General features: G+C 40.3%; 1 protein-coding gene and 2 non-coding genes across 3 annotated transcripts; 2 read left to right on the top strand and 1 right to left on the bottom strand.

Annotated features, from left to right (window-relative positions):
- The first annotated feature begins 6 nt into the window (after positions 1 to 6).
- LOC102210771 (sperm-associated antigen 17) lies at positions 7 to 16,896 on the top strand. Its single transcript, XM_013914623.1, has 43 exons — positions 7 to 41; positions 232 to 375; positions 943 to 1,012; positions 1,139 to 1,230; positions 1,399 to 1,599; positions 3,075 to 3,179; positions 3,315 to 3,465; positions 3,569 to 3,763; positions 3,885 to 3,922; positions 4,023 to 4,139; positions 4,413 to 4,567; positions 4,739 to 4,851; positions 4,943 to 5,013; positions 5,298 to 5,558; positions 5,692 to 5,806; positions 6,111 to 6,251; positions 6,380 to 6,490; positions 7,492 to 7,643; positions 7,772 to 7,874; positions 8,212 to 8,360; positions 8,512 to 8,626; positions 8,763 to 8,917; positions 9,168 to 9,330; positions 9,486 to 9,946; positions 10,081 to 10,266; positions 10,481 to 10,620; positions 11,026 to 11,156; positions 11,380 to 11,513; positions 11,606 to 11,794; positions 11,917 to 12,030; positions 12,193 to 12,244; positions 12,370 to 12,478; positions 12,574 to 12,624; positions 12,911 to 13,004; positions 13,101 to 13,212; positions 13,383 to 13,422; positions 13,538 to 13,602; positions 13,916 to 14,043; positions 14,516 to 14,676; positions 14,880 to 14,940; positions 15,149 to 15,296; positions 16,556 to 16,688; positions 16,769 to 16,896. Exons 4-43 carry the CDS (start codon positions 1,147 to 1,149, stop codon positions 16,776 to 16,778), a joined length of 5,214 nt encoding a protein of 1,737 aa, XP_013770077.1. The 5' UTR covers positions 7 to 41; positions 232 to 375; positions 943 to 1,012; positions 1,139 to 1,146; the 3' UTR covers positions 16,779 to 16,896.
- Positions 446 to 517, bottom strand: trnam-cau (transfer RNA methionine (anticodon CAU)). Its single transcript has one exon. It is a non-coding gene; the product is annotated as a tRNA-Met (tRNA).
- On the top strand, positions 1,701 to 1,771 carry trnag-gcc (transfer RNA glycine (anticodon GCC)). The gene has a single exon. It is a non-coding gene; the product is annotated as a tRNA-Gly (tRNA).
- Positions 16,897 to 16,957: the final 61 nt, after the last annotated feature.

Below are 16,957 nucleotides of genomic sequence, written 5' to 3'. Positions count from 1 at the left end.
ACTTCTTGCTTCCCTTTGACGCGCAGGACCCTGAAACTGTGGTGAGTAGATAAGTGTTTAACATATCTGGTCTCATTTTTGAGTTTATTAGAATATTGCACATTATTTTGTTTTTCTGTTATCCAGTTTGAATTATATATTACATATCTGCTTTGTTTTGTTTAAGCATCACATGACGTGACCTGCTTTTTACTTGAAATCCGCGTCTGTGTGTCTATGCTGTGTGTCCAGCTGGAGTTGGGAAGCCAAATCTTTGACGGTGTGGCCAGTCTTATCTATGACTGCCTAGACGTCAGAAGGCAGTATCAGCAATACCGGAACAATGTTAAATTCATCAGTGTGCCTGCTGTTGTGAAGCACTCAGAGCCTGTGGAGGTAAATATATGTAGATACAGTTAGACACCGGTAGTTTTCTTGAATGGATTTATTTTATAAAATAGGTTTGTAGCAGAGGATGGTTTCGATCCATCGACCTCTGGGTTATGGGCCCAGCACGCTTCCGCTGCGCCACTCTGCTTACGCTTGTGATGTGACTCAAACCCACAATCCCTGGCTTAAGAAGCCTATCCATTAGGCTTCATGCACTGGTTTTAACCCACTAGGTACAAACCAGTGTTCACTAACCTGCACTTAACCCTCCGTTTTTGGCTTTATCAAAACAAAATACAAAAAAGATTGTCAATCACACTATCAAAATAAAAGTGTTGATATTCTGGTTGGTAAATGTGTGGGTTTTTTTTCAAGAGTATATTGAGGAGGATAGATCTATACTGAAATGAATCCTCTGATAATCAGACAACATAGCTTTTTATCTAAAAACAACACTCCAGATATGACCCACAGCACTGGTCCTGAACCTCTACACTGACATCATTGTTTTTCTTTCTCTTTATTTGTTGATATTTGTCAGAATGGAGATGATTTTTCTGTTCCTTGTGCCAGGTTGTGTCAGCAGCTCCAACCCCACTCTCCAAGAAGAAGTCAGGTCAGGAGGAAGCCCCAGGAGACCAAGGTGAAATTTTGTTATTGTTATTGTTCAAATGGACTATTTTGGTGTAGTCTTGTTTGGCATTTTGAATTAAAACCTGGATGGTTTCTTCTTGGTGGACAGAGAACAGGCTCCTTCCTCTCTCTCTAGATGTGGACATGTGTTACTATAACAACCTGCTGGACCTGGTTGCTCCTGAGGCCTGCTCTGTGCCTTTGATCCTGCACTGTATGTTGGAACAGGTATGTGTGCATTTGGTTTTGTGAATGTGCAGTTCTGCTCTATCTCTTACTGTGTGTGAAAGAAGCATTTCCAAATATGGTCGACGGGAAAATGTTGTGTGACTGATTAATGAATAGCTAAAATGAGGACTGAGGACATATTAGAATTTGTACAATTTGTGTCTCTAGGTGGTGATTTCTGCAGAGCAGTCCTTGTCTGCCCACTCCCATGTGGCTGAGGACTCCAAACCTCTCAGCAGCCCCTGGTTAGACCACCAGCTGGTCAGCTATATGCTCCAAAACTTCTTGCCACTAGTACAAAAAGAAGAGGAGAGACTCTATGTATTAAACAACCTCCTAAACACAGTACAGAATGAAGAGGATAAGAAGGTATAGGTACCACTGCATAACAATACACACCTAGATAAATCCAAAGAACACGTGCTGAGAAGACCACAAAAAATCGCTAAGCCTCCAGCCTAGTATGTGAAGCATTGGTGGTTCAGTGGTAGAATTCTCGCCTGCCACGCGGGAGGCCCGGGTTCGATTCCCGGCCAATGCAGCAGCTTTTTTTCTTTTTTTCCCCCCTTCTCCTTTTAAATAGAAGGCGCCGACTCAAGACAAGGTCATATTTCTGTGGGCAGGATTAGTGTCAGACACTTAAAGCTGAATAGCAAATCCCCACAAGCTCTTGTGTTATGGTAATAGAGCACTTGCGGCAACATTCCCCAAGTAGGATGGGCTTGGTTGTGACGTATGGGGGATGGGTGGGGTAAAAGACTCGGTTTCCTGAACATGTGACAGGAAAACCATGTCATCTATTTCATGCTGTTTATGCATGAAAAGATTTTTTCATTTTTACGGAACAAAAGGTTTTGGTGTTCAAAACATTTGTATTTTTAATGAACTCAAACTCACATTTAAGTCATAACTCAGTCACATGGATGCATTAATAGAAGAATCCAATTCCAAATCTAATTCATCAAAATGAATCAGATATGGATTCTTCAAGAAATACTCCAATATAATAATGCTTAACACGTCCTTATTAATCCTTATTGTAGAGATTAATCAGAGCTGCGTAATGCTGAAATAACAAGTACAACAGAGTAACCATGCTACAAATACATACCAGTGCACCACCAGCAGATGGTGCTATATTCAATGTGTAACTTTAGCAGAAATATTGAGGTTTTCTGTATATATGTCTAATAAATACTAATACTAAGAAACCAGCCATGAGCTCAAAGGAAGAAAGATTTTGGAGGGTAGGACAGGATTCCTTTAAATATGACTTTGCTTCTAAGATTTTCCATAAGCTCCTTTTAAACATTCACTCTAATCATGAAAACAGCTTGAAGCTGCTACTTTATGAACATATGCATATGCATTAAGCTGGCTTTTTATTCCTGCATACAGGAAATTCACATTACAGCACCAGCATTGTTCCACAAACCCCACAGAAAGCACAAAAACACAGTTTACATTGCTTTAGTTGGGAGATTTTCACTGAGGCCTTAAAAATACTCCAAACACTTTGCATGTTTATGATAAGTGTTCCCTCACTCAGAATCACAACTCTAGGTCAGGTTAACAAGACTCTTATTTAATATATTTGACATTTTTGACATTTTAACAAATTCTTACTAGGATCTGTTGCTCATACCAGCAAAGAGAAATTTTATCTCCTGCTTAAGTGAAAAACTTGATCAGAAACTAACTGCAAATAATGTTGTTAACTTCTATCAGTAAAGGTTTATAAGCTCCAGTTTAACAATGAGTTCTGGGTTCTCAGGTACGCTTAGAGCACAGTGTACAATTTATTAATGTTTCTCAATTTTATTATCTTTGTTTATCTGTGCTAGAGGCTAGTGGCGAAATTTGGAGCAAGGGAAACTGACAGGAAGACTGAGCAACCTCTGGTTATCAGACACCATGATGAGCGGGCCCAGCGCTTGAGAGACATCAGTGTAAGTCATTTTATTGTATTTTAAAATCAAGTTTTTATGTTGTCCGTGTGTGATTTTTACATGATATTAAGAAAATGACTGCCTGGTTTAACAAGAGCTGCTGTGTATTTGTGTACATGCACGTGACCCTCTTAGGTGGTTCAGGATTTCGATCCGACAGAGGTGGAGTTGTCCATGATGAGACTGTCTCCGGTGTGGGAGATGATCGAGTCAGTCACTCAGCAGAAAAACAGAAAATCTTGTTGGATGTCCATCAAACAGCAGCTACAGCACTACTGCACAGATGGTCAGAACCTGTGCTTAAGGCCTCAGGCCAACTCACTGTACCTGCTTACAGTATATGTTGGTGAATCTTGTGATAAAGTTCTTGATTCATCGGCTTCCTACAGATGATGTGTCATGGCCTGAGGTGGAGCGTTTTTTTCATCAGAGCGTCTTGGAGGCTATGCCGCTGTCCGGGGTGGATCAGCAGGGTGTGTTACGTGGAATAGCAGACCCAGCACAGCAGCAGACATCAATAGTAATCCCCTGGGATGACCCGTTATCCTTTGCTAAACAGCAGCTTTATAACATGAGGAACAAAGGTCTGATGTTATATTAGTTAATTCACTTACTGTTATGTTATGACACTTGCTTACATGCAGTATGTTACATTTTACAACTCACTCATGAAACACCCTACATCACTGCTGTACTTTACTATAGATCCAACATTTCTTACTGACAAGCCTTCTAACAGAGAGGTATTATTCTTATATTTATCTCTTTATTTATTTATTTTTTAGCTTGCTTTAATTAAAAAAAAAAAAGAAAACAGCAATGGATCCTGTATTTTCCCCCCAGGAGCAGAGTGGTAGAGTGTGTAGCCACCTGGACTTATCTGACATACAGAGCTGTAGGTTGAGATCTCTGTTTCACTGGCGCTATGCTGAGCACCACAATGCCACCGTCCTGCCTCAGGTGATATATCTGTTTTATCTTGTTAAATGTGTTAGTGGTGTCACATTAGACGTACTGTGGTTACTACACGTTAAGTCTCCTCTACTCTGAAGCTTTAAATGTAAAATGCAAGAGATGAAATGGGTTTAATGAGCAAACTAAACAAAGTTGAGGCTATACTCTGCAGCAGTATTATGTACATCCTGCAGGAAAGCATAAAACAGCACCGTTCTTTATGTGTTTTTACAGTTTGAGGCATTTGCTTGGATATTTTGACTTCCTTCTTTTGTGTAGTTGCTCCAGTTAGCATCAGAGGAATACTGCTGCTTGGACACCTTCAGAGGAAGCCATAACAACATCCTATACGTTTTTTGCCACAATCCCATGAGTCCTCAACGCCAGTCCAGGGAGTTCTGGCATGTGGCTCTTCACACCGATGTCAAGTTCAGGTGTGAAATGATGCTTGTTACAAGAGGAATAGTAAGAAATCTTTTGCTGATTGCTTCCATGGATGTACATGTCTGTGTCATAGCAATGTGTTGGAACTGAGTACTCACTCCTGGATTCATTAAAGAGCGTAATCTGCAGCTCACTCTACATTGTCCTGTCTGTCTGTACAGGAGTTACTTTGAGCATGTGGCAGATACTGTTTCACAGTGGACGAGACAGGAGGAATCGAAGAGAGACACAACGCAAGACGGAAACGACACTCCAAAATCTGATTCTCCAAAAGGTATCGTACTATAGTGATCAATATGTGGCTCTACCGATTTAACCTTGCTTACCTCTGTATACATATAATATGTGATTTCTTCCTGGACTAGATGACAATACTGTTTGTTCTTCCAAGGAGGATGAGAGAATGGAAGTCTTCGTCAGAAAAGGCTCCCTTAAAGTCAGTACAGGCTAACACACCAGTACACACACGTGAATCTGACATGGAGAATTTCATAGAGCAGTCTCATTTCTTATATCCCTCAGATGCTTTTTCACAGAGCAGTTAAGTAATAAATTCATGAGTTCAAATTCATAATCCAGTTCTAATAGTTCCAGTTTTCAGTATTTTATGTGTAAAGAGATAAAATAAGATTTCTCATTATCTCAGGATAGAACACAGCCACATTAAACTACTTTAGAGTCACCAAAGTGTTACATGGTTACAGTATTATGGTGTTACAGGCCTGGAAGTTGGAGCAGGAGCGTCAGAAGGAAGAGGCGATACCCAAAAAGTCAAAGAAAGAGGATTTGCCGAAAGATAAGCAGCAGAAAAAGGAGGATAAGTCAACCGACAACAAGAAAAAGAAAACGTCATCTGATGACAAGAAGAGCAGGCCAGGGACGGAAGGCAGCTCAGCCAACCCTCCCACAGAGTCAGCTATCACAACAGCGCCCCCTGTGGATGAAGTTGTAGAAGTACAGCATGCAGAGGAACCTTTCAGTGTGAGAGCACACACCTAGAACCCATTACAGAACTAAACTCGTGTTTTGGTTAAGGTCTTGATAAGTGAAACAGCTTCGTTCAGGTTAAGTAATAAATGACTCCATGCATATGATGTGTGTGTCCAATGTTTAGGGTTTCACTGGCTACATCATGGATGGAAAATTGATCCATGTGTCAGGTTGTCTCCAGTACCTTTTCCCCTCCGATGGAGGACGTGTCACTGTGGAGACAGTCAGCTTTGTTCAAGGTACGGGATCTGTCTGTGTTCTTCATGCATCTAAGCAGACCTTCAACTACAAACTCACAAACAGCTTACTTAGACACTATAGCAAACTACAAACATGTGTTATATCTTAAGATAACATAAAAAGTTAAACCATTCGTACAGTTTTTCTCCCCCTCCCGCAGCTATATTTCCCTAAGAATGGAAAAAATGTTGAAGTATTTATGAGCTTAGTTCCATTATTAGACAAATGACACCATAAATCAATGAAAAACATAAATAAAGCAAAGGTCAAATATTCCTCAGTAACACATAGTTTTTCCTCCAGGTTCCAGCCAAATGAAAGTCGTTGTGAAGAAGGATGGACATCATTTCTACACACACATCAACCAATTTGTTGTTGATCCTGCAAAATGTCCCCCTCATAACCAAGACAATAAAAACATTGAACCGGAAAAGGACTGTAGAGGTAAAGATGCTACCTGTTGTAATTTTAGGTTACCTTTTTATACACCTGTGTAAATACCACAGATATTGTGAATGATATGTGATTTATAGACTCATTTAGTGTGCGTGTGTGTTTGCGGTCTCTTTCAGGGGCAGAACCTGCGGAGATAAAAACAGTGAAGCAGGGCTCCTTCTCAGCTGTGCTTGACAATAGAATTCGTCTTTCATACAGTTTCTACGGTCCCACGGGAGAGCGCACAGGTATTACACTCAGACATACAGTACATATTTATAAAAGAAAGTCTTTTTTTTATACTTAAAGTTGCAAACGGGTTAAATACAGTACTGAATAGTTAATAAACTCAGTGCATCTGACATTTATTAAGCCTGGAGCATCAAGTTTAAAAGGCCTTGACTGTACTGGTAGCGTAGTGTTTTTGTTTGGTCAGACCTGCACTTTAGTAACCCCTTTGCCCAGTTATCGATCCATCCTTGGCTCTTCTTCTTTTTCTTCTCTATTTGCATTTTATCTGCAAACTCAGTATTCTTTTTTAAGATTATGCAGATGGCATCCATTTCTACGCCCTAGTGAAAGACAGTGAAAGAGGGCAGGATACATCAGGTGATGGAGATGCTTTTCAGTAGCTTCCACAAATGTCAGTCTATCTTCACTGTGGGTCAGGTCTAAATCACTGTCCAGTAATGCTTCCTTCTGGACACATTTCAAAACTTTCAGTGCTTCCACACTCGCTCTGACATTGAGGAGGGTATATGTGCATTTATTTCATCCTGTCTGGACTTTGGAAAATGGATTGTAGAAAAGAACACAGACAGACAAATGAACAGAATTTTTAACACCTGCAATTAGTTCAAAACACTTTTTTAAAATTTCAAAACAGTATCTTGTGTTTCGGCCTCCTTATACTGGTTACAATTAAAGTTTTAAGATTGACTTTAATATTTTTAATCCCATTTAACTTTAAACAGGATAGGCTCCAGCTTCCTCACAAGCCTGAATCGGATGAGCAGAAGAAAGCACTTTGTTGCTTGGCTTGAATTGCTACAGCTTAGTGCCTTGCTGATGGTCTACATATTAGATATTTCCTTTTTACTGCACTGATCTCACTTGTTGTGAGCAGTTTCTGTTTAATGTCCCATGTTGAGTTAGTTTGTCTCTGTTTGATTTATAGTCTTCTTTGTGATGTGAAAATCCCTTACGTGTTATTAAAGTACTTTTTTAAATAAAGTTATTATTATTATAGTAATTTCCCAGGAAACCAAAGGCAAAGTACCAGAGACTTCTATCGCAGACCCCATTCCTCTATCTGCCTCCATCCACTGCTCCAAGGAAAAAGATGCAGCGTCAGTTCCCTCAAAGACACAAACCACATCCAGCAGACCTCCAGAGTCCCAGGTTAACACGCATTTACATGTTTACAGAAAATAATGTAGATTAATGTAGACTATATGTACGTGTACACATAGGTTTTTAACCATAAAATATGTTCTGTCATTAGACTAAATATGTAATGTATGTCTAAGGGTTGTGAAGGTCAACCTGCAGAGCAATCAAATTTGTTCAGCGGTCTCAGCCTCTCTATTCCTAATGGCCTCATGCTGCAATATCTGCGAGAAGATACACAAGGTCAGTAACGGATGTGTTTAGAATTTATAGTACCTATGCAGTCAGTTTTGCAGACTCCCGTCCTTGGTGCAAGTAGGACCCTGTTCGTGCTCGTAGAGACTCATCTGTATATCTTCTGTGCTCAAATTGACCTGCTTACCCGCTTATGTGCCGAGACTAGTGCCACATTTTGGTGGCCTATCTACAAATAGCTTGAATTTAATGAATGTGTCTTTCATGAAGTTTTAGCACAACTTTCTGCATCTACTATAATCCCATTAACCATTCTGCATATGCTAAAGAGTCATACTCAGATATATGTGACATGATTTGTGTGTGTTTTTGTGTCCATGTAAAGAAGGAGGTATTATGGTGAGACAAAGCTTTCCTCTACATGGCAAAGGAAAGGCAAGACATCTTCAGGATACATCCCTCTCCAAAGAATTGTCCCGTATTATCACCAGCCAGGGAGCTGTGATCCGTTACATGAGAGATGGATCCACAGAGGTACACTCATTCATACTGAGGCACATTTTGAAATAAATATAAAACTGACTCCAGGCAGGTAGTTCTTGAATAGCTGCACAAATTGTTACATAAAAACGGTGAAGAATCATGCCCGTTTTTTCTGGCTTCTCTTGTTTTTTTTGTACTGCAGGTGCTGTTTGCTGATGGCTCAGTCAGTTTCAGTCAGGATTCTGGTCCAGTGTGGGTCCCTGACTCTGAGGTTCAGGAGCAAAACTCTGATCAGGAATCTGAGGACAGCAAGAAAGGTTAGACTGGTGTACCACTGAATACAAAACAGCGCTTCTTCTGTCTCGTAATGAGTGTGACGGGACGCTTGCTGGGAAGATAATTAATTTTCAGTGGTACAGTTATACTCTCTTTGCATGTCTTGTGTCTCTGCAGAACAGGGCTCAAAGGAGGGGACTAAGGATCACAGAGGGTGTTGGTTAACTACAACTCCATGTGGAGATCGCATCTGTACTGTTGGGACCACACACAAAAACATGCCAACCACGTCCCTTCTCACTTACAAGGCTACTGACCCCATCACCCATCAGGCAAGAAAGTACTATTTCTTCTAAATTATACAGGCTACCAACATTGCAATTAAGTCCATAATAAAAATGTGAGAGTTAAAAAATCCTCACGGTGCTTGGGGGCAGAAATTTCATTTCAGAGTGTTCACACTTTGATGTTCTCTGAGTACCTTGAAGTATATGATATATAGAGAGAAATGAGACTCATTCTGAAATCGTCTTATGCTTTTCATCGCTAACTTAGCTCGCTGACTCTGGTTTCTTGTGTTAGGTGATGCTGAACCGCGAGGATCTGGTGGTTTCTGTCCAGAACCCAGATGGGTCTGTAGTTGTAGAGCATGCAGATGGAACCAGGATTACCAGCCTCTTGCAAGAAAGGCCAATGAATGCTAATCCACACTGTTTGCTGCGCACTGGTGACCAGCAGGCTCACAGTACATTGATCAAATCCATACTCAGCAGTAGACCTGCACTTACAGATGACTACACAAATATATGCAGTATACATGCTATCACCATTAAAATACATTATAATCTCTAAGCAGATTTTTATATCTGATTTATGTTCCTGTGACATTTACTTTTCCAGGACAGCAGCCAGGGAGTGTAACCCTTAAATCAGCCTCTCAAAGTGCAAGCGACTGCACTGAGTGTGTGGAAAGCATTGCTGGGGACATGGATGTCAAGGACACTTGTCTCAATGGAGACATCAGCAGGAAGAGTGCAGGGAATGCATGTGACCGGGAGGGAGCTGTTCATGTGTGCACAAATCTGAATCAGTGTGGATGTATGTGTGATGAAAAAGAAAGTACTGAAAGTAGTGTGCATATGAATAGTGAACATGGTGTGTTTGCCAAAGAGACTGCGACTCAGAATGTTGAGACTAAAGGGTGTGGGAAGGATGAATCAAGGATGTCTGCTAAAGAGCGGATGGTGTTGATAGAGAAGGAGGGCTGCGCCACAGTAGTGATGTATCCAGAGCGTCAAACGGCTCATATCTTTTTAGCCGATGGAACGGTCGTCACTGGGAACAATCAAAGAGAATACGAGGTGCGTGATTTGCCAGCAGATGGCACCAAAACTTAAATAAAAGCTTGGAACTAGTGACTTTAAGACATGGATAAGGCTGCACTTTGACACTTGTTTGCAGAACTGTTGATCCATATTTGTACTTTGTACCCAAGGTGTTCCCATCCAGTGTAGGAGTCCTGTCCATCAGAAGCGATGGAACATGCGTGTACTCCTCAGACCCACTCGTAACTCCAAGTCCAAAGGGGTCTACTCCCACTGAACAGACAGGAATTTACACTATGAGTCATACGGGCAAAGTGGCCTGTGAAATTACAGACCCTGATAGGAACCATTTCCAGGTCAGTTTCTCTGATCACAAGATAGTGAGCCTATGTTGCTGTGCAGGTCTTTTTTAAGGTGGTTAGCATAGAAGGAATGTGGGAATTTGGATCCATGAAATAGTTTGCTATATTCTTAAAGTCTCAAAGAAAAACCTATGATGGGAAAAAAATATAGAAATTCATTAAGCTCGTATTATTTTTATTTTTGGTAACATGCTGAACTTTGTTGCAGGTTATGGAGGATGGGCAGATATCTGTGCTAAACTTGAGACCTGCTACTAGCACGCTTAAACAAACGGAGGAAGAGCTAGAAAAGGAAGAGGACAGTGAAACGGATGGGCCTCGTGAAAAACCCAGAGAGCAGTGTCCCAGGTAGCTTGGCTGATTGTGTGTATGTTGTGTGTGTGTCTGTGTGTCACCATGGCAAAATGCAATTCTAGAGAAACTTAAGCAACCTAAAAATGCCCTTTTGACTATTATTTCTGTGTTTACATGCAACAGCCATTATGTAATAAAGTTGTAGTGACTACTGAGAACTTGTATGTCAAAATGTCAGCAACATCCACTCGTATTTCAATTGTTTTTAATTGTCCACAAGATCAAAGAAAAGACAATTCACAGGTCATTTAGTAAGAAAACTCTTATAAACTGTATTTGTTATGTTTTTTTAACTCTCTAAAAGAAAGGTAGCAGAAATGAATGCCAAATAACTAAACTGATGTCCGGCATTGTTACTCACAGTCTGCTATTATCTATTATATCTATTTTGTCTTCCAGGTTGTTTCTGGTGCATGAGGATGGCTCAGGCACTGAACTGCTGAGCTCTCAAACTGTAAAGGAGCTGCTCTGCCAGGCGTACTTGGACCCTACCATAGCACTGTTGAAGGAACAATTGGCAAACACACAAGGTTTAATGTCTCCTAAATCAAGAAACAACTGGACTGAATAAAATTGTTCTGTGGTTTTTGTTAAAGAATGTCCCCCAAAAAACTTCCACATAGTGTATAATGACAGTTAACTGTCTCTAATGTTGAGTGTACTTTTGTCATTCTGTTACATCAGGAGATGGATAAAAGAAACTATTCAGTTAACCAGGAAGTAATGTGAGGTTTGTGGGTGTGTCTGTTCCAGATGAGTTTGGCATCACTATCCTAAAGCCCAGCCACCAGAGTGTGTGGTCTCAGTGGTTGCTTAACAAACAGAACCCTGAAATTACCCCTCCCAACCTCAGAAACCGCAGCTGGCATGACTTCCCCGCAGTAGAAGTATGTCTATACATGCTTACACATATCACACACACACACAGAAACAGCACTTGAAATCCATTTTACTGTTTTTGCGTTCCTCTCAAATCCAGAAGAAGAGTCCAGGTCCTCCATTTGGTACTGACGTAGTGTATAATTTGGGTCTGAGAATGAGGCCTGCAGGTTCTGCAGTACGTCATCGGCCTGTCAGGAGCTGCCCTAAGGTCCTGGAGCTGAGAGAACTATACCAGCACCGACCATTCACCACACCACTCAAAAATACTGTAGACTCACGATTAAAGGTAAAATTATTCTTTATCATTTGTCTTCAAAACTGGAGTTTGTGCTAAAACATTTGAGAAAGATATAAATCATCTCGTTAATGTGACTTCAGACATATCTAGAAATGTGGCTTTTACTGCAGGAATACATCGAGAGTTTGATGGAAAGAGAGCAACGGTCAGAAAAGATGAAAGTTAAAGACCCTCGCTCTGAGGAGGAGACTGCCCATGCCAGTGATCTCATCAATCTGATTTTGGTAAGCACACACACACATACACATATTGAGTATAACAATGATAATGTTTATAGTTATAGGGAACATTGTGTGGCTCTTTCCCTCTACTACATACTGGCTTCTAAAAGTAAACCTTGTACTATAACATAAAGGACAAAAGCTGACTTATATTGCACTTTGTAGTCTTTTCCAGAGGAAGATGATGCCAGTCACACCATTGATAGGAGGATTTCAGGTTGGTAAGACAACATCTGTAAACCAGTTCATTTGGTTTTTAGAGTTGGCTTGTACCTGATTTAGTCCTGGTTTGGTGTCAGAATACTGAGGGGAAAGTACACCTTTTGTTGTATGTGTCCACAGAGGACGTAGCCAGTCTGTACAGCCAAGGAATCTGTAGCCCAGCTGAACAGTCAGATGTTTCTCAAGACTTTGCCACGGCACAAAGTGACAGCTTGGAGAAATTAAACCGGTACGTGTGCTAAAATAATCTCATCTTCACTAAGGTGAAAGTTCCGGGTTTTAATCTGTGTAAATATGCTTTTGAAATGCTCTTTTTCTTTCCAGTTGTACCAAAGACAAGGATACAACATGGACTGAAAAACTTACACAGTACAGGTAAAAACATTATTACTGATTGTGAGTAATAACCTTAATATAACAAAGCAGCCTTTGCATCTTAGCCTTTTTTATGACTTGTATAGGACTTAATCTGGACATTTGTCAGTCACATTGGTTTGTAGTAATTGTAGAAATGACTTTTCGTCTCTCTTTTCCTGAGTGGGTTTTATGAACAGAACTAGAGCTACTGCAATACTTTCAGTACTACTAACAGAAAGATAAAAAGAAGTACTGCCACTGTTAAAGTTTGTACTATTTTTCTATTCTTGTGTGTGTATTTTAGGCAGGAGATGCGTGAAGAGAAGATCTACAGAGAGGCTATGAGGAAGAGGAGCGTTGTTCCCTTTTTCCACCCAGAAAATATTCCCCTGTACGAGGTACTATATTCTCTTAACATCATCTTAAAGGATTCCCAGTCGATTTTTCTATGTGCAGTGTAGAAAAACACGAAGCACCGTTTCTGGTTTTCTCAGAGTCTGCTACAGCAACAAATACCTGACATGAGGAGTTTGTCAATGGCTCTCCCACCATTTCCCAAGTCGGACAGTACTGAGGGCTTCCTGAAAGATGCGCCACAGGAGGACAGTAAGTTATGATACCTTTGTGAGTATTTACTAGAGGTATAACATGTTTTAAAGATGTTTTTTTGATTGGAATCTTCCCAAAAAAACAAAACAACAGAATAAATGAGTCTTAATGGTGACTTCGGTGACATGAAGCTGTTTATTAAACTACATTTGTGTTTGGCACTGCAGCTCCAAGGCCTTTAAACCCAACACCGTCTCAGTCTGCAAGGTAATAATGAGCAAATTATGTTTTGAACTGTTTCTCCTGTTTAATTTTTCACTCTGTGATTTAGCCACTTACAAAACTGTCATCATCAGTGCTTAATGTGTGTTTTTTCTTTTAGTCATTCAGCAAGAAGCAGCAGGGTGCTAGAAAAGAGACCCACCAACCCCACACCTCAGTCTGCTGGTTTGTTTCCAACCTTCTCATGTTTTATATTACTATTAATTCCTGGAAACCTCACCAATAATGCATCAAATATTTTTTAGGACTGAAATGACGTAAAGCCACTGTGAACATACAGACATGGAGCAGTATGATCAGTCAGAAACTGCACTCTGTGAGGACAGAGGCAGAATTTTATTTAAATTTATTTAGATCGTTGAATCTCTGCCAGGACTTGATGGCTCAGTACAAAGACAAATAATACTGTATATGATTTACACTTCTATGCAAACTTATGAATTATCCTGTGTGTGTCTGTGTGCGTGTACACGTCCAGGTGAAAGCAGTTGGAGGGATTCTTCTAGGAAATGCAAGTCACCACAGTTAGATGTGAGTGGAAAGCCCAGACAGACTACAGTCGCACTACCATCCTCTGTCCTCGGCTCTAAATCCTGCAGTGCACCGGTACAAAATCATTTATGTTTTTTTTGCCAAAAATGTGCTGGTCGAGTTTTTGTTTTGGGTGGTTCCCTAGTATTAAACTTGCTATTGGTTAATAGTATTACCACCTGTGGGCTCAATGTTTATTAAGAGAAACTTTGAACTTACATCCCAATAGTTCATTTTTTGTTTGTTTGTTTGTGAAAAGTAAAATGGCCCTTGAAGGGACCTTTAGAGGATCTATACGTTTGTGCCATAATTATTTCATAACCTGAAGGATTTTTCTCCTCTCTCCATCATCAGTGGGGTGATTAAATCCCACTGATGATGGAGTGAGTCTTTTTATCGCTGATATCCTATAAAATTGGGAGTGTTAAAAAAAGATGTTCCTATAATACCATTTGTACACATACTTTACCCTATATTTTTATCAGGGTAGTATCAAGCTGCCAGTTTTTCATTGTTAACTTTTCTTTGTCTACGTCCTCTGTTGAAGCTCCTGCAGGCGGAGGAGCAAGTGAGGAGGAAGTGTCAAACAGGTGCCATTGTGAAGGGCTTCCAGCTCATCCCATCGAGCGTAGACTTTGGCACGCTGAAGGAGGGCACCTCCTCCACCATTACTGTTGTGATGAAGAATGTTGGTTTTGACATATGCAGGTAAACCACCAGAGAGATAGAGACAAGTGATTTTAGGTTTTTGGGGGTTATTTTTGTAGTCTTAGGTCTTGTTTCAAATGTCTTTTAGTACCTCGGAAAGAAATGAGGACTGTTAGGTGGAGGCAATTTATGGGTCACCTTCAAGTCCAAAGGGAAAAGTCTGACCTAACTATTTGTGGTTTATTTCACTCTGTCGCTGCCAGGTTCCATGTGAAACAGCCTCCTCCTGCTACAGGCCTCCGGGTCATCTACAGCCCTGGCCCTGTAAGTTTTCATTTTGATGTTTAATATGAAATAAAAATTTAATGTAATATAATATTTATATTAATGTTCCAGCCACTGCTTTTCTATTTAATGCTATTGAATTAATTGTATAAATGTTCAAAACAGCTGACATTTTTTTGTTTGTTAAAGGGTTAAATTCTACTTCCTTCAATGTCTCATAGGCATATGTGGTGTCTTGTTTTACTAGGTGGCCGCAGGTCTGCAGGTCGAACTGCAGGTTCAGCTGTTTGCAATGTGTGCTGTCCAAGCAGGGGAAGTAGAGCCAAAGAAGTTAATCTCCCAGGAAATTATCATTCCTACTGAGAAAGACATCCTCTGTCTGCCAGTCACTGCTAATATCCTTTGAGCACCTAAAGAAACTCATTCAGTTTAGCTTTTAATTTTCTTACTAGAAAACAGTGTTTAAAAAAACAAAAACTTCTCTTCTGACTTCTGAAACAAGTGAGAGAAAAGTTGTGTATAAGAGATCTGCCCAGACTTAGTAACCAACACCAAGAGGTCAAACATACACGTCTGAAACAGAATCAAACCCAAAATAACAAAAAGAAAAGGATTGTTGCAGCTTTCTTTTGCTACACAGTGAATGGTATTTTCAAGCTTTTATCCGCATCATTTTTACCTGTTATTGGTAAATGCTAGCAACAAATCCATCTGAGTTTAGCACAAAATGCAAAATGAAAATGGAGTAGACCTCAGCCAGCCTACATTCACTGGTTTCACAATCGACAATCACATGTGGTAATACTACTTTTTTGTTTTTTCTTTTGTTGTGGTGACATTACTATAAAAAATAAAAGTAATCCACTGGGTTTTAGCTCCACAGATGCCAGGAGTGCTTTAATTCTAGGAAATACACAAAATTGGTGGGCTGTGAGGCAGCTGCTCATTCTTTGAATCAGGATGTGCCAAACCCCACACTTAGGCAAGCGTAATGCGAGTGTGTTACATGGTGACATGGATAAGTGTTGGATAAGTGGTAGTTGTTTTGGTTAGTGCGAACAAACTGCTTCCAATTTTACAGTAGGTCTAAAGTCCATCACTGGCCATCAGGTCTCTCAATTCCCGTTGTTCTTCTTCCAGATCTTACCCATATTGCAGAGCTATGAGCTTCTCCAAGATCTTATCCATACTGTGTTCAAAAAACACAGTCTGAGTACTCACAGCCCTGCCCATCGAGTATCCGGCAGCAAATGTCTCCGCAGGACAATCAGGCTCTCCCAAGCCCAGGAGTTGTCAGTTTCATTAAGGGACCAGTTGATAAAATCCATAATTCTTCTTTAGGTTTTTAGAGAACAAGTCTGGGAGACTATCTTAGGGTTAAAGAATAAGCCAGACTATACAAATGACATGAGAAGCCAAGCAGGAAAGATAAGGGAGAGGGAGAAAGTGCGACCGCCTCCGTCAAGAGCCAAGAGAAGGATGAAGGATTTGTTGTTGCCTAGGTTATTATTCCAGCCTCAATTTCATGTTAAAAAAAGATTTTCTTGTGTAACTAAGATTCAAAGTTACTGCTGATATGAAATTTCATGAAGATGAATGAAGATTCATGGCGTGTGTGTTGAAAGAAGTGATGTTGGTCCTTAACTAACTTCACCTATCCTTCCTGAGGGATTATATGAAATTTGGCTAAAGGACCACAGCAGGGTCCATAAAAAGAACATCTCCAAGGTCTTCCAGGCTTCCAGCTGGGCAGGGAAGCGTCCTGATCAGTCCCACAGTAAACGCAGGTTAGTGTCTTGCACCATGAAATAACATCTTTAAGATTCAGACAGAGGATAAGTCACTGATAAAACCGTTTTGTTTTCAGGACATATTAAGGACTCCAGCTTCTCTCAGTCAGATTTCACACCTTTTAAGCCTTCATCACATTATAACCATCTCACGTTTGATTATTTCTGATAAATTGTGATGTTTGATGTGAAATAAAAATATTAACCTAAGTAATTGAGGCAATTGAATTCTTATGTGTGACCATGTCTGCTTGTAACACATTATG

The sequence above is a fragment of the Pundamilia nyererei genome, unplaced genomic scaffold (genome assembly GCF_000239375.1).
Source record: "Pundamilia nyererei isolate P.nyererei 1_Seehausen unplaced genomic scaffold, PunNye1.0 scaffold00211, whole genome shotgun sequence".
In the NCBI taxonomy this organism is placed as follows: Eukaryota; Metazoa; Chordata; class Actinopteri; order Cichliformes; family Cichlidae; genus Pundamilia; species Pundamilia nyererei.
The sequence above is the reverse complement of the archived record's forward strand: the minus strand, read 5'-3'. Positions and strand labels throughout refer to the sequence as shown.

What these genes read in the sequence shown, in the direction of transcription:
- LOC102210771 (XM_013914623.1), top strand. Translation starts at nt 1,147, where the DNA reads ATGTGTTACTATAACAACCTGCTGGACCTGGTTGCTCCTGAGGCCTGC. An exon ending in ACACCGTCTCAGTCTGCAAG is followed by an intron (nt 13,423 to 13,537) that starts GTAATAATGAGC and finishes TTTTTCTTTTAG; the next exon opens with TCATTCAGCAAGAAGCAGCA. An exon ending in TCATCTACAGCCCTGGCCCT is followed by an intron (nt 14,941 to 15,148) that starts GTAAGTTTTCAT and finishes TTGTTTTACTAG; the next exon opens with GTGGCCGCAGGTCTGCAGGT.